Source organism: Leptosomus discolor, chromosome 17 (genome assembly GCF_034619465.1).
Source record: "Leptosomus discolor isolate bLepDis1 chromosome 17, bLepDis1.hap2, whole genome shotgun sequence".
NCBI classification, from domain to species: domain Eukaryota; kingdom Metazoa; phylum Chordata; class Aves; order Leptosomiformes; family Leptosomidae; genus Leptosomus; species Leptosomus discolor.
In genome coordinates this window covers 8,231,083-8,248,139 of record NC_141407.1, presented here as the reverse complement: position 1 = coordinate 8,248,139, position 17,057 = coordinate 8,231,083, and the positions used below count along the sequence as shown (strand labels likewise).

The window sequence follows — 17,057 nt, the reverse complement described above, 5'->3', positions numbered from 1 at the left end:
AAAGTTATGGCAAATAAGAAAGTGAGTTCATGAAACTTACCCAACATTGAGATACCAACCTCAGGTCTATGTGAGTTACTTACAAAAATATCATTAATCTTTTTATAATATAATAATATTAATATTAAAATCATATCCAGATAAAATGTTCACTTAAGCAGCAAATTAATAACTTCATAGACATAAGACCCTTGAGTCAAACTAAAATAAAATTATCTACAGGTCAAGAAAGAAAAAAAGGTTATGTTTGGTGAAACATGCATTGCAATATTGTTTGAGCACCTCCCTTGAACATCTTCTGAGCAGACTCAGAAGTTTAAGACATTAGTTATAAATTAAAGGAAAAAAAACAGTTGAGGAAAAACTGGCACATGTGATTGCAAGCACGAAATACTGGCTCTTTAGAAATACTCGGAACTTCTGTCTTTTATTTCAAAAGGGCTAAGATTATACTACAGATGAATTGGCTACTTTTCTTCACCCCCCACCCCTGCCCCATACAAGACAGTACAATCTACTGCAAAATCCAATACGCAGTCTAGTATTTTTTCCCAAGGCACACAATTTGCATCTTTACTAAACATTAGTCTCACCTTTATACTGAAAGAAGATTACTGATGTCCTGTCAGAATTTGGTTTCTCTCTAATCTGTAATTTTTGAAGAGAAATCAGGTATAAAACAATTTTTTGCTTTTTTACCAGGCTACTTCAGATACACCTCTTACTCTATGTAAGATCAAAAACTTAAAAAATCTTGGGGAGGGAAGGGGGGGGGGGAAACAGACCAACATGGCAAGATATTTTTGGTACAAACTTTTGATTTTGTAAAAACAATGAATACAGATAACTTAGATTTAGACAGCCTTCTGTAGTGTCTGTAATCCAAATATTACAGAAATGTAGTAACTTCTGATCACAGAACCAGGAGTTCAAACTGATTCATCTGTTTTCACTATTAAAACTAAGTGAAATTTGGAGATGACTACTGGGTTAAGGTACATCAAAGACAAACTTGCCATAAATGCAAGGGTATTAACAAAAATATTTTTAAAATATAACCTGATGGTGTCCATTGTAATAATAACACATCTAAATAATATCTCTGCAGTGTCAATTTTTTAAGTCACAGTCTTCTGTCAAATGTTGTCTTCTGACACTAGCTTGTATTCTCATACTGGTTTTGATTTTCTTATTCTTGGCAATGTTTCACCTTCTAGTTTTGCTGCTCCATTGACAAAGTTAGCTGTAATTTTAAATTGAAGTACAGTAAACAAACACAATTTTGCTTCACATGAAAAATACAGAAACTAGACCAGGAAAATTAAAAAAAAAAATTTAAAAGGCATTAAGTATTTGCTCCAGTTGACATTAACTTGGAATTAAGTATGTAAAATGTGTAAGAACTTTGGCTGTACAAAGTTGATATGAACAGGAATCAGAAAAAAGTTGCTTTTTAGTTTCCTGTGTCCAGGAGTGAGACACGCTTCATGAGTAGTATTAGAAACAGGGCAAATAGAGAGTGGTCCTACCAACAAAATTTCTTTCAGGTTCCAGGGGAACCTTAGTGACTTCCTGAGGTCTAACTTGCATTTAGACCATTGTTTTATCAAACACTGACAGACTGAACGCAGGTATTAAATCTCAATCCATACTTTTGCAGAAATTGCTTCTACAAATTCTCTGTATTTTATATCCTTCTTGTCTTCATTTTAAACATGCTACTCCATTAAAATTGTCTGTTCTTATGTTACGAGAAACAGCAAACAGTAATTTGCTATTTACCTGCTCAAAATCACTTAAGGTTTTAGAACTCTATGGTGTCTCCTACAGACAGTTTTTGAGCTGGGGGTAGTTAGTCTCTCCCCTTACTGCCATCTTTTTCTCTCTCTTTCTCGCAATAGTCTAAGTCTTCTCAGAAGAGGTCATCAACACAGCGTACAATTTTTGGGATGTAGATACACACAGTTTTATACAATGGATGGTACATTCTAGCTGAGGGGTTTTGAGGTTTGGTTGGTTTGTTGTTTTGTTTCTTTTTTTTAATTGCAACAAGGAATTGACCTGATGTTTGCAGGAAAAATAAAACAACAAAAACCAACATTGATTTAAAATCTTTCATGAGACAAACGCTAGTTTGAAGTCCATTGTTGCGTATGCATAAACTATGCTTCCTTTTCCCTCCCTTCATAATATACGTTACTTTGAGTAGCTTAGAAATTTAGGTATTACATTGCAAATTAGGAATTTGCCATTTTTCACTTATTCCATGTTTGCGAGTTCTTTCTGCACCACTGCTGTAAGAAATTCAGAATAACTTTGTTTGTAGACTTTGTAACCTCAACAGTTTATTTATGAGTAGGTCAGCACAGAAACTTGTTGGGCCCCTTTGGTAAGCTCTCTTCAGAGTGCCAACTGACCATTCTTATAGTCTGAATAATTACTAATTAAGTATTAATCAATGTCTCTTCGCCTGTGACATCTTAGTTTAATCAGGATCTTGTTTAGCTGTTTTCCATTATTTCTTAAATAATTTTTACTGATTCCTTAGGATTTTTTTTCCTATCATACAGCATTCTTATTATTACACCAGTAAGGCATCCTAGACAGTATGCCATTTCACACTTACTAGCTTTGTCTGTCATTAGCTTAAGCAGCTCAGGCCACAGCATGAAGAGAAGCTGCAACAGACAGATGGAACAAAGCAGTATATGAAGGATTTATGGTACACTTCTAGGCCTTCTTTTGCCATCTAAATCTGAACTTTATTATTTCGGCTACATAACTCCTCACACTCATCAACCTCAAACACATATTCTTTTCTTACACTGTTGGGATCCTATGCATATCATGCCTCACCACTGTACAGTCACATTAACTGCAAACAAGTCTGAATTCTCATCTTAAGAGCTGGGGGACAAGAGGAGTCTTATTTGCCTTCAAGTAGACTAAATGAGTTACAGCTAATGCCACAACTAAACTACCAGCTTCAGTGGAACTCAAACTCTCATTCAGAGTATTTCTACAAGTGTGAATACTTATGCAACTAGCAATAAGATAAACTGATAAACAACGTACAACATGTTTCCACATATGCAGTCAGAGCACTACAATGCCTGTGCTATTCTTTGTTTTGCTCAATTGAAGTAAACATGAAGTCAACTACAGTATAATTTCTGTTATTCCAAACTGCAATCATCTTGGGAACTTAAGAATTACACTAATTTCATAAAACAACACAGAAAAGCAATGAAGTTGTTATTCTGGAAAGGAAAGAAGGATCTGCAAGACTGGAGAAAGAAACAAAGAAAAGAAAAAGCATCTGCAGCTACATTCAGAGCAGAAAGGCTGCTCTGGAATGATCAAAAAAAAAAAACAATTTTATGAGCACCACTGTTGTCTAAAAATCTTCCGATTGGTTTCAGCTAATGCTGACTCAGCTAGTTATCTCTGAATGCCAAGAGCTTCGAACCCTCTTAGTAGAAATTAATACATAAAGATCAACTTCAGAAAGAGACACAGCCTGTGGTAAAATTTGTAACGAACTGCATTTTTCAAAGCTCTACCCAAATCTCAGAAGTGACTCCCAATCTTTCATACCTAATTCTATCCATGGTTTTATAGATATGCTAACAAGAACATGAAATTTCACTCTACAAATCTTCGTAACTCCCAGTTAACTCATTTAATTGTTATAACACTGGAATTTGGAAATGACACAACACCACTTAAAAGCCTTTCTCCATTTGTTGTCCTTTGCCAGCTACTGTAATGTTCCTTGGGAGTTCTTTTTCAGTGGGTTTGATGTTCTTCTATATAAAGACACATCATGTAAAGACCAAACTAACTTAAATAGTCTGAAGCATAATAGAAGCAGAATTTATGAAATACAGTAGGGATTTTGGATGATACTTTTCCATTTTCTTATGTTAAATCAAAAAAAATTTAGAATTTAGCAGCATTATAAAAGACTGATTTAAAACTGAAAGAATCATTAATCCCAGTTTCATGAAATATTCCTTGCATTTAAACTAACAGAGTTCAGTGAACAATCCTGCAGATTATCCAGGCCCAACATTGAATACAGTTAGAACTCTGTGCTGTCCTGTTCGCAATAATGGAATTAGAGAATATGCCCTAACATTCGAAGAAGCTACAATATTACCTACATTCTCTCCATGTCGAAAGACAGACGTTTTTGCTCTTTTACAGGAAGGAAAAATATAAGATGATATGTCTGGTATAAAAACATTTGACCTAGAAACAACTTTAAAAAATATTATGCCACTGACCTCTGTTTGATTCCTTTTTTGTTCGTTTGTTCTTCGTGTTAGTTATTTTTTTCTTTGGAATCTGGTTCTTAACATGCTCTCTCCATTTCTTCAGCTGAAAATTTATAAATTTCCACATCATCCAGGCCTGTGTTAGACAAACAGCACCCAGGCAGCCAATCCTAGTAAGATTTGAGATTTTGGAGACAGTCAGATAAATGTTTCTGTTAACCATTAATAGACTGCAAATCTGTACCTATTCTATTTTTTCTCCAAAAGTCTACTATCAAAACAATTAAATTCTTCATACCATGAGAAGCCAGATGTATCAGAAGGCTTTACCCAAGACAAGGTATATCACACAAGAAGTGAATGGAAATTCAGTATGTTGCTAGAAGCAATCAAGTTTATCAGCTTTCAATGGCTGATGGGAAATTGCGTCATTGGTGCCCCTCTGCCAAGCAATCCACGTGATTGCTCATTCATAGATTCAAAATCCCTCACACATACTTGATTACAGGTATTAAGTTACAAGGGAGAATGTTAAAGTGACAAGCTTATGCTGAAAAAGTTACAAAATTTTAAAATTAAAAAGCAAAAATAAAAGATACACAAAAAATATTTCAGGAAGGCACCAAACAAAGAATTAGTTTTAAAATTATGTGTATTAATATTGCCAAATCATACTATGTCTGGTACAGACATCAGGGGGAAAAAAGTTTAAAGAGATGATTAGCCCAGGCTTTTTGGATAATCAACAATTAATTTAAAAAGTTTCTTTCCCCTCCCCCCCAACTATTTCCCACAAATTCTGTTCTACTATTTTTGTGAAAAGAAGATAGAAAAGAGAATAAAATTTCCTTTCCCTTAAGTACACATCAGGAAATCATCACCCCAGGAACTTCTTCAAAGTACATTATAATTTTGGATTCTTTTATTATTGAATTTATTATTTATTATTGTAGTTGAAATGCCACATTATACAAGCATGAAATGTCTACTAGCCTTGTTATACCTCACAGGGAGTACATTGAAGTTTCCATCTGCTACAGAAAAACCTGGATTCTCTACTCTCGCCAGACCAAATCCAAATGTGAGGACAGATAAAGTTAGGGTCCAAAGACGCACCATCACAAAAAGTAAAGCCCAAATGGTAAATCTGAAAACATAATAAAGAAATTACTGTGATTCTCCTTTTAGTCCATTTCTTTTCAATTAAGTCAAACATACGAAGAACTTTCCATTAAAATTCTCTCAGCAACAATAGGGAAAAGTCCATGGAGGGGACCAATGAATACAGAAAAAGAGGCAAACATTCAGTCCTGCCTTATCACACAATCTTTTGACTAGAAAGCACAATGAAGTAAAAAGATGCATCTCAAGTCGGCATTCATGCTGTAAGGCTATAAGTAACAGTGATGCTATAAAGCCAGAAAGCTGACACTAAAAGTATAATATACATTTATTAAACAATGTATGTTATTTTTAACAGCCAGATGTTAAGATGAGAAGGTAATCAGATAGCTAATAAGTTACAAATGACAATTATTTCACTTTATAGCTAACAGAGAAAGATCTGCCATCCTGCAGATCTTCAGCATCTAGAAGTTTTTCCTATAGGATGTGGAAACCACCCCAAAGAACAGTTTTATTAAGCTGACAATAATTAATTTAGAAAGTCGGTATTACTACTGCCATTACATAATGATTTCTATAGGAAGAAGACTTCATATTGTGTGACTGATGAATGGATTAGAAAAAAACATTACCAATATGAAAATATCTTTCCAAAATTTCCATTAAAAAAAAAATCAACTTGTTCAACTGATTTCAAACTTAAAGAAAACACACTTCAAATCTCTCACAGTATAAGCAAGACTGCTTAAAAAGCAACTCTCTTCACACCCTCCTCCAAAAAAAGATTTTGAGAAGAGCTACAGCATCTGGATGTAGAATTGTAAGAAGAAAAATAAATTCTGAGCTAGGAAAAATACCTACTATTTGACATTGTGTTGTTTTTACAGTTTACTATAAGTGCTACACATTGTTATAGAAATAAAATACCCCAAACACTTCTACAATTCACCAGCTATGAAAGCCAGTTTCCATTTCCAGTTATTTAAACTGTGGTAATATTGCACATGGGATAACTGATTTCCAGGCAAAGACTGAGTTGCTTATCTGACCATTAGAATCTTCACAAGACAGGAAAATATGTTCTCCTAATCAGTATGTTTAACCATCATGCTTTTGGGCGGCACATAATGAAAAGCAGATAAGCTCATAGCTCCAAAAACCTCACAATTAAGTATGACATACAAGTGAAAGATAAGCTTTCTCCCACTTGCCCTATTTGCACCAGTTAACACTGATTTTTTTTGCAAAGAATAATCAGCATACCCATTTAAAATGTTAACTTTAAGGAGCAACACATATTCCTCTTGCGAAAACACCAGAAAGAGCAGTAGTATTACACTGCCTCAAGGGAGGCTGCCTATATATAAGGGATTGCATGAAAGAAAGCAAGGTGTTCATGACAATCTTTCAGCTGGGCAATCAGAAAAGAAAGAGTAGGAGATAAGAACACACAAATGGGACAAGGCTGCTTTATTCAAACTGGAACCTCCAAAAGTCTTCACATTCAAATGGTGAAGCGTACCCAATCCTTCCTAGCACGCTTCATGGTTAAATAGCTTAATTCCTCACCTCCTTCCAGTTTCAAATTCATTACTTCTATACACATTAATTCTCAGAAGGGTTGAGAATCTTACTGAAGAGATGTATAATTGAAGACATCTTATCAACTACACATTTTGAGACATAACTTTCTGTTGTATAATTACTTCCCTTTCTCACCTTACCAAAAGGAGAGAGACCTGCAATAACTTACAGGGAATGCTGCTTTTATTACTTCTTTGATTAACTGTTTTTAAAAAGTGTCCCTACATACAAACATTTATGAATATTTAAGCAAATAGGCAACTTATAGAATCAGAAGCCAATCACAGACACCTGAAATGGGAGTTCAGTAAAACCTTCAGCAAAACCTTATGATGATAATCATGAAGTGGTGCATTTGCTTCCTTAACTCTATGTAATGACAAGACTTGCTTGTGAATTCAAAGCAGACAACAGTGGACATTGACAAGTGATATTTGCTACCCAAGTACTTTTACATATGTGCAAATCCATTTATATGCAACTAGTAAGCCAAGTTCTGAATTTCAATACATGCAAGATTTACCCTTTTTGCTTGTTTTCATCACTGAAGTAGAAAAGACGTGAGGCATGAAAAATGAGTTCCACTAAATAGTGAGGTACCATCAGAATTAGCCCCAAGTGCTGCAAACTATAAAACAGAAAAGTTAGAAATGTTAATGAAATTATGAAGAAAATAGATCTATCTGTTCAAAACGGACATGCAAGTACTTACTTTAATATATAGGCACCGGAGATATGAGCAATGTAAAGGCAAATATAACACAGCTGCCTTGGAATGTCTTCCTAAAATTAAGAGAAACTATGATAAATGCTGTTACAGTTTAACTATATTTTCCTAAGAAAAATCGTATCATTCATTAGGTTTGACTTTTTTCACACTACTGCGTAAATTTCTGGAAAGATTATCTGAATCAAAAACTACAGACCACCTAGACTAAATTACATGAGAAATGCAAGCAATTAAAATATATAAATAGTATATAAATAACTGATAGATATTTATATAAATATAAATAATAATATTAACATGAATAATTGGAAATAATAGATCTTTAACTAACGGTACTGATAACTTCTCTCCATACCTTTCGGATCTTTTGGAAGTATAGCTCCGGCAGCGCATGAAGCCAATAGGCTATCTGGCAAATATAGAAGAATTTTACCTGAAAACTAAACAGTAATTCAGGTTAAGAGTTTTCAAGCTTTCAACATGAGATACAAGATCTTATTTCATTACCTTAAATTAATTCATTCTAACTCGCTACAGTTTAAGATTCCTAAGTCACAGGAATCATAAATACAAAACTCTGGTGGCGGTTTTTTGAATTAGTATCCATAATGTTCTTGATAGCAAGTTCTGAACCACCTTTGAGACAGTAGGAAAGAAAAAGACATGAAAAAAACTAAGACACAGAAACAGCTTATCCTGTGAGCAGCTGAACTCCCTTCCTAAAAAATGCATATTATCCCCCTTCACCCTATCACACTCGCTGGAAAAAAACAGGGTGGGCAGGGTGAAGGGCCCTTACCACAATTTTGTAAGTCATCTTAGTTAATAAATAAATAAATAAATAAATAAACATATAAATCCCTTCTAATTTGAAAATTCAGTCTCCGACAAACATGGTTTTTTAGCGTGAAACAATCCAGGAGGTCTATTACATAACCCATCTTGCAAACACCTTAACTCAGCTACCACGGTTAAGTTACAGAAAGGTGAGAACACATGTAAGTATCTCTCAGACAGATGTTCAATTCATCAAAAATGACCTTTGGATAAAATAGCTGGCAGTTTCCAAACAGAAGAAAGTAGAAGAAGTGACAACTTCTTATAAGGTACCAATTTAACTACCTTATTAGTGGTTCCCTAATATTTGGGTGGTTAAATATATAGTGATTAGAAGTTCCAGATTTTTTTTTCAAATTGAAAATAGAACACTTACAGCATACGAGAATGGGGATAATCTTCCCAGAGTGAGGTTGGGTTCATCATGAATTCCTCCTACAGAAAAAGGCCATTGATTTAAGGACCTTCTTAATACTTTAAGTCTATTTTTTTTAAGTAAAAACAGCAAATGAAGTGACTTACTTACTGCATTCAGAATACTTGCTCCCCATATAAATGAAAACAAGTAGAAAAATGCTAGCTGTCCCGATTCATTAAATTTGCTGTGCTTTGTTTTTGACAAATGCAGATGTCTATTAATTTTCTAGAAACAAAAAGCAGATCAATAAATGTAATTTCTAAAATGAGAAAGGAGTCAGTGTTCATTCTAGTTTTTAAAAATTTTTTTTTTTCCTTCCCAAATCTCCCATTCCTCAGTCAAAATACATAGCTCCCACCATTTAAGACTTTGATCAGCACTTTGTATGACAATTAGCTTCAATAAGACTTGCCACTATGGTAAAGTTCACGTGAAAAATATTCAGATAATGTATTCAGGCAAATTCCCCCCCTCATAAGCAGAGTCATATTGCTAGGTTTTTCAAATCTCTTCGCACACTTAAAAACGTTTTGGGCTTCTGTGGCTCACCTGACCTGTCTGTGAAGACATTCTAAGACCATTCAGTAATGGGTGGTCTTTACAAGAGCTTAACAAATTCATTTTGCTTTGCAACCAGGTTGGTGTAAAATGAAGTCTGAGCTGCCTCTTTGAGGTGAGCCTCAGCTGACAAACAAAAATCCACCACTGCAGTGATTTTCATTTTTGATCTTCTGAATATATCTCATGAATCTAATGCAGCCGACCTCACTCACAGATATTTCGAGCAGGGTATGAACATTTAATCTCTGTTTTGACAGAAAAACGTAAGTTATATTAATTGAAAGAAATATCACTATAAAAGTATCATAGAATCATTTAGGTTAGAAAAGAACCTTAAGATCAGAGTCCAACCGTTAACCTAACACTGTCAGGTCCACCACTAAACCAAGGTCTATTTGCATTTTTGTCAAACAACAACATGGCTTCTAAATGCTAAACCATTCCTTGTACCATAGCTTAACACTTAACTTGAGAAAAACTCTTAGCAACCGATGGCTAAAAATAACATGTTTATAAAAATAAATTATAACCCAGTAATAAACTTACATCTAATATGTACTCCTGGATTACAGCATGCAGATTAATACCTACGAGCATGTAGAAGATGATCGTGGCAATGTCTTTTGGACCGTAGTCATAAAAGTGAAATTGCTCACTGTTGTCACCTAAAAAAAAAAAAAAAAAGTGTGTGTTTTTACAGTCTTATGAAGGAATTCTCTGTGCAGCTAAAGAAGGGCAGCAGTGGCCATTGTTCTTGGAAGTTATGTTACATTGATACAGGATACTAGCTGTAAGTTTTACATTTTTGAAAGTTACTTGGATTTTACTTTTGTCTTCGCTTTAGGAGATTTCTACTTAATGCTGCTCAAATATCAGTAAAACAGAAGTCCACTGACTGTGTATACCTCAAGTGTTCAACATTAAACATCTCAGGAAACATTTGCAAAAAATTGTATGTATTCACTACTGCAAGAAAAGTTGATCAATGCATTATTCTGAACATATTAAAATGCGGCCAGAGTGCTACATTATTTGGAACGGTCTCAGCATAGAAGTCTCCATTTGGGAAGTCAAGATTATAACAGAGTCATCGATTTCGCTAATTTCTCAGGACCTTAGTTCCCCGTCTGGAATAATTCCACCAAGCACCTCTTTTTTCAAAGACATTGAAAGAACTGAAAGTTATCAATACTACTAAGAGAAATTAAGTTATCAAATAAGGAAATTCCTCTAGCTGCTTACCATTCCTGTATATAGTACAGCACATACAAAAAATTAAATAAAGGAAATATTTTGGGTTGTTTTTTTCCCCAAAAGAAATCAGTACTTGCCAAGAATCCGTACTTTCTCCCTTTGTTATTTAAAAGCATGATTGAATCAGCAACATGTTACTTGACAATAATAATGTGATATTTTTGAAATATAAACCACAAATCCATTACTAATGACACAAGAAGTCATGAATAAGCAACAGATATATAGCAAACAACCAAAATATTCTATTACTTGATAACTCCTATTGATCGTATTAAAAACTCGAAAGAATGCATGCATGCTTTTCACATTAAAATGCAAGTTAGTAGCACTGTTAACTATGGGAAAAATAATGCAGTATTATTCACAAACAACAGAGAAAACACTAGAATGTTTCATTGAATGTAGTATTAGTAAATCCAAAAGCAGACAGACGAATATGAGAGTTCTACCATACAAATGAAGTAAATTGAAGTCTTGAGGGGGTGGAGGGGAAGAGTAATTTATAATAGTTAAGCTCTTGCATTACAAAAAAAAAAAAAAAAAAGATTTTATTTAATCTCACCAGTGGTATAGGTGACATTGTACTGCACAGCAATAAAGATGATGGCGTACTTGGCTGAGGCCTGAAATTCAAAAAGAAACAAGGAAAAGATATCAGATTTTTCAAACAAGCTAGACTATAAACACCCAAAACTAGAAGATTATGCCATTGACAAACGTTTTCCCACACATTTAAATCAAAGACATCCCAAAAGTGTTGTTTATCTCCAACTGTGGAGGCCCACCTTGTTGCAAATCCTTTAACATTTGCTGCATAGGGTCAGGACTTGAGTATGTCCTTTTAGCTAAGGATTAAATTACTCACTGTTCTACTAAACATTTTAAAGTTTGCAGAAGTGTAAATGGCTTTCATTTATTTCAAAATTTAAAAGACTAAATCGGAGGCAAAGTTTCACCTAACTTTGCAAGACAATAAAAAAAGCCATGTTCTGGCTAAGTGTCTGCATAAGCACACAGAGTATTCAAAACATCATAGTCGAATTATAAGACTCATCAATTTCTTGTACAATAAATCAAGCATTTTCTAAAAATTACAGTACAATCACAGTAACCAATGATATACTTTTACATTACTTTTTCTCCAGTGGCAAAACTAGGATTTTTTTTATTTAAAAAAAAAAAACAAAAACCGAAACAACTGCACACTATTTCAGCCACCTCTACCTCTTCAAAATATGTTCCCACTCCCATGCTGCACTATGTTTAGCCCTTAGCTGTAACAATGGAACTGTTTATAATGGGGATTACTGCATGACCCTACAACTGAGTGATAAGAGGTAAATATGTTTGCTTAATTTAGTTGAAAGCACTTCATTATCTGGCTTGCACAACTTCAAAAACAAACAGTTATGCTGACGTAACTGAAACAGTGGTTAGCTGTAACACGTGGATATAAGTGGAAGGGAAAACAAAACAGAAACCCTGGTTCCTTTGCTGCAAAAAAAAAAATGCAATACGGAATTAAATCCTACACTCAATAGCAAATACATTTATTATGTTTGCAACCACTTAGCTGTCTCGTTCATAAATCAGAGAAGTACAACAGGCATAGTCTGAAAGCTGATGTAAAAAAAAATTCTTGTATCTTTTATGCTTTCTCTTAAACTGATCTTCATAGATACAACTTAAAACAAAGAAATATAAACTAAAAAAAGAAAGCTGTTTTCCTCAGATGTTACACCATCTAATTTCTGAAAGTGTAACTAAGAACATTCATATAAAACAAGCATTAATTTATTCAGTAAGCAAGAGGCGCAACAATGCAAAAGAAGATCCTCTGTAGCAAAAAAAGGGGGAGAAGGCAAATAGCTTCAGTGCACCGGGAGTGCACCTGTGAAATTAAGCAGCAGAGGAGTCATAATACTGAAGAGCACTTTTAAGAGGAAGTCTCATTAAGGAAAACGAAAGTACCAATTTTTCTGGCATACAAAATTGGCTTTCAGACACTGCAGTTCTATGAACAATTTAACCTATTGTAAGCCAGCACTACCATTAAAAGGAGCAATCCTGCCTTTCTCTTTACTACCAGTTGCTTCTTGTCTCTGTCCCACACTTGTGACATCAAAAGTAGTGTTATGGCGAATCGGACAGGAAAATTACACAAGTTAAAACTGACCCAGCAAAACAGGAGGAGAAAACCCTACAAATCTTAACACAGATGAACTTCCTTGTATGCCAACCGTTCAGCTACAGAAGTTCTTTTGTGTGCTTGATCGGGAGAATAAGCAGCCAGACATCAATATAAACTTAAAACGTTCATGGAACGAGAATGTGACAAATTCATTGCCAACTGCTCCTGGAAAGACAGGGAAAACGTAGATAGTTACATAGGTATTGATGTCATCGGCACCTAACTAAACCAAACATGCTTGCTTTCAGTAAGTCATCACTCAGGACCCACAGCGACAGTTTCTCTTGTAGAGGAGCATTCAGGCAGCCCCATGTAACTCCAAGCAGCCCCCTTCATTAGGGAGCTTTCCTGAGAATTAGCTATTTTTCATCCTCTTTGGGAGAAGAGAGTGGTAAGAACCTTTGCTAGAGCCCAGCAAGTTAGCTTTTCTGCTTGTCTGTGAAGCATACAACACAATACTACAGGCGTTTCACTCTGCTGAAAGTATGGGAGCCCCATTAAGTGTATTCTGTGGTAAGACAGCCACAGATACAAACATGATGTAAGTTGCTCTAGGAGGAAAGAAAATGTATGAAACTCTCCGAGATGATACTAGAAGCTTAAGAACAACCATAAATGCTAAAAGAAAGATTTCTTTAGAAGACAAGACCCCCTCTGTTGTCAAGAAAAGGAGTAGGATTTGGCATGTAAATGACTATAAGTACACTCAGAGAAGGAAGAAGTAAGAAAATAGTTAACACGCTTAACCGCAACTTTTCAGTATCTTACAAGGAGAGTGAACCTCCACACGCACATCTATAGACCTCATAACAATCAGCAAAGTTAAGGTACAGGAAAGTACAATTAAGGTGGATAAACAACCTTACATGCAAGAATTCCCCTTAAACAAGTTCATATAATTGAATTTATGACATTGTAATGCTTATTTCTAATTTTAACATATTATTGGATTTTGGATGGTCTCATGGATATGGGCAATTGAATCTCACCTAGGAAAAAAACCTCTGTATTTACTATAGTACTATGTAAGCCCAAGCAAATCATTCAATAGGTAGTCAGCTATGAAAAGCTTTATTTACATGTTCATTACCTTATTAGTGTATAAGCTATGGTACCATGGGCTAGATTTGGAAATCTGTCATTGACAGATGCATCTGAAATCACAGTAAGCATAAAAAGCTGTGAAAAGCACTGATTCAAAAAAAAAAGTTGCCCTTCAGTGCTTCAAACTTAAAATCTAGAAATGATTTCACTTCAATACGGAAAGAAAATCAAGACCAAAACAAAATAGACATAACTGCTGCATACGCAAGTTCAGTAACACTTCTGAAGCGCTCAATGTACGAACCGTAATAAATGTCACCAATGTTTACTGGGAAAACATCAGTAGTTTTGTTTGTTTGGCAGACTGGATTACCCAATATAAAGATGGTATAAGACCTAGACAGGGAACAACAGAAATATAGATTTAATTCAAACAATTCCAGTGTGCTTTTCTGCAGTGAACAAGGTAGAGGTGTAATACAGGTCTAACCTGCTACATAGCACCACTGTTCTTCTGCATAATAAATGAAAGGTGTCTCAATCAAAAAAGTAATTTTTGCATCAAAAAGGAGATGCAAATATTTACATTATTCAACAAGAAGTACAACAGTATATGTTCAAACAAGCACGATAAAAGCATATCACAAGCTACACTAGTGTCTAGCCTGCATTTGAACTTTTAGAATTATGCTGACTAGAAATGAGATAATTTGCTAATTATCCTTGGATGTAACTAATATTAACTTGCTATTTTCCTCTAAAAAAAAAATCAGCTTCATCAAAATAACAACGCTTACCCCAGGGGAGCCACACAGTCCCTTCCAAAACCTGCGGAGTTACAGAAATACAACTTCTGTGGTGTATACAAGGCCTGAGTTAAGACAAATGGAATTCAGAGATGGAACTCCAGAAAACATAATTGTTTTGAACAAAGAGACACATAGTTATATATTTTAAAAAGCACCATATACAAAGATACATTAAAAGTTCCATCTAGGCCCCCAACTGGGTTTACTTTATCCCAGGTGCAGACATTTACTTTCTTAAAGCCCTTATCACCCGAGTTGTCAAGCCCCTAGATAGTTTTTATCCCAAGATCTGAGTTCTGCATTTAATATATTAACTTTTGACACACTCCTCCATAGACGTCACAGCTTATTACACTTCAACATGCATTTGTCCACCATTTAGAAGGAAATTATCTGACCACCACAACTGCTTTCTCTACTTTATTTCTGTCAAGTATCCTTAATGTTTTCAGAAGTGGGTCAAGATAGATTTAAAAAACAAGAACATCTACACATAAGTATTTTATCTCAGAATTTAACAGTACTTTTAATTTAAAATTATCTGATTTTTAATCTTACCCAACTGATAGGAAATGTTGAAATATTTCAATGAAGATTTAAGTCATAATAACAGTAATATTTCAGTAAAGTATTTAAGTTGTCTATCCAGAATTTAAACTCTGTTTACCAAGCATTATCCCATACTCAACACCAATATAAAATATTCACATAGCAACACGCACACAAGGCTTTTGTTCCAAAAGTGGGAAACAGATGCCTAAGAGAGATGCCTAATCCATCACCAAAAACTAATAAGGAGCTTGCACATGGAAGTTAACTTTACAATAGCTTTCAAACACAAACGCAAAGAAGAATGCAGAAGTTAGGCCGACACTGTCTAATCCCACGTTTTTCTTCAGATTATCCATTGCTAGGGAGCTGAGCCAACGACAGCAGGAGACTGAGCAGTGGTGCCAAAGGATGACTAGCAGTTTTAAACTACCACCTGGTTAAGCACGCTCAAAACAGAGACTGTCTGAATCCCTCTTTATAACAGTATTCCTAACTGCTTTACCACGTGGACTTTGGAACAGAGGGTAGAGAAAAAAAAAAAAAAAGTACACAACAAAGAGACATAAGACGACTCTGCTTTAAGCAAGGGGGCTTGAGGATCTTTATAACTCAGGCGACTGGAACCGAGTAAAAGGGAGCTTATTGGCGGGTGCCAGAAATGAAACACATGCAGAGAAGGAAAACCGGGCGAGAAAAAAAGAGCAGTAATCGGACAGGAGAGGACAAGAGAGCGGATTGCACAGCGAGAGCTGGCAAAGACAACCCAGCAGAGAAGGCACTAGGGAGTTTGTGAGCTGGGACAGGACTGAGAGAAGTGAAACTTGCTGCGCTCGGAAGATCCCCGAGACACGGAGAGGAGGGTGCCCGAGCAGGGTGTCACAGAGTTAGGCTTCGGGGGGGAAGAACAAACAGGGGCATAACCCTGCGGGGAAGAAGAGAAAAGGCAGAGCCGGAGGGGATGGAGCAGGGCTGCCTGGCAGCGACGCAGAAGCGAACGGGAGGTATGTACTGGGGAAGCTCCAGAGCGGGAAGCCAAGGGCGCCGCGGCTGCCGCCCCACAGCAGGGGCAGGTGCTGCTCGACTCAGCAACCACCGGCCCCCCTCACCCCCTCACCCCGCCCAGTACCTCAAACATGAGCCCCAGCAGGAGCCCCATCACCAGGCAGGATGCGGTATCCGCATGGTTCTGAATGATGAACTCATGGCTTAGCACCACCGGCCTCTTGTTTCTCCTGCGGAACCTCATGGCGCTGCCAGCTCCCAGGCCGGGGCAGCCCCACCTAGGGGAGCGACGCCTCTCCCCGCTCCTCGATAGCCGTCACCCCACGCACGGTAAACACCGCCGGCCAAAAAGCCCTCCCCTTCCAAGTTCCGACCAATCAAACTTAAGAATGTTTATGATTGGCAGTCCCTGCAACTAATCGTTAGGCGGCCTGGGAGAGCGGTTTCTAAGGAGGCGGCGCTTCGGGGGTACTTGCGGCGGGAGACGGGGTCCGATAGGAGTGACAGAGACTCCTGCCAATCCTCTATGCGCGTGGGTGGGGCCCGCTCAGAAGGCCGCCGCGGACTCTAGCGGGTGGAGCTCGGTTCGTACCGGAGGCGGGCTGGGCGATGAGGAGGTTCCCGCCGCGGAGGGTCGGCGGAGCCAGCGGCTCTGCTGTGGCCCGGC

At 36.5% G+C, this 17,057-nt stretch overlaps 1 protein-coding gene across 1 annotated transcript; it reads right to left on the bottom strand.

The window, feature by feature from the left end:
- Window positions 1-1,084: 1,084 nt before the first annotated feature.
- On the bottom strand, window positions 1,085-16,676 carry LOC104346723 (translocating chain-associated membrane protein 1). Its single transcript, XM_009951565.2, has 11 exons — window positions 16,515-16,676; window positions 11,355-11,415; window positions 10,082-10,200; window positions 9,083-9,199; window positions 8,933-8,991; window positions 8,075-8,159; window positions 7,702-7,772; window positions 7,513-7,617; window positions 5,284-5,427; window positions 4,290-4,450; window positions 1,085-1,243 (listed from the first exon to the last, which is right to left on the bottom strand). Exons 1-11 carry the CDS (start codon window positions 16,632-16,634, stop codon window positions 1,170-1,172), a joined length of 1,116 nt encoding a protein of 371 aa, XP_009949867.1. The 5' UTR covers window positions 16,635-16,676; the 3' UTR covers window positions 1,085-1,169.
- Window positions 16,677-17,057: the final 381 nt, after the last annotated feature.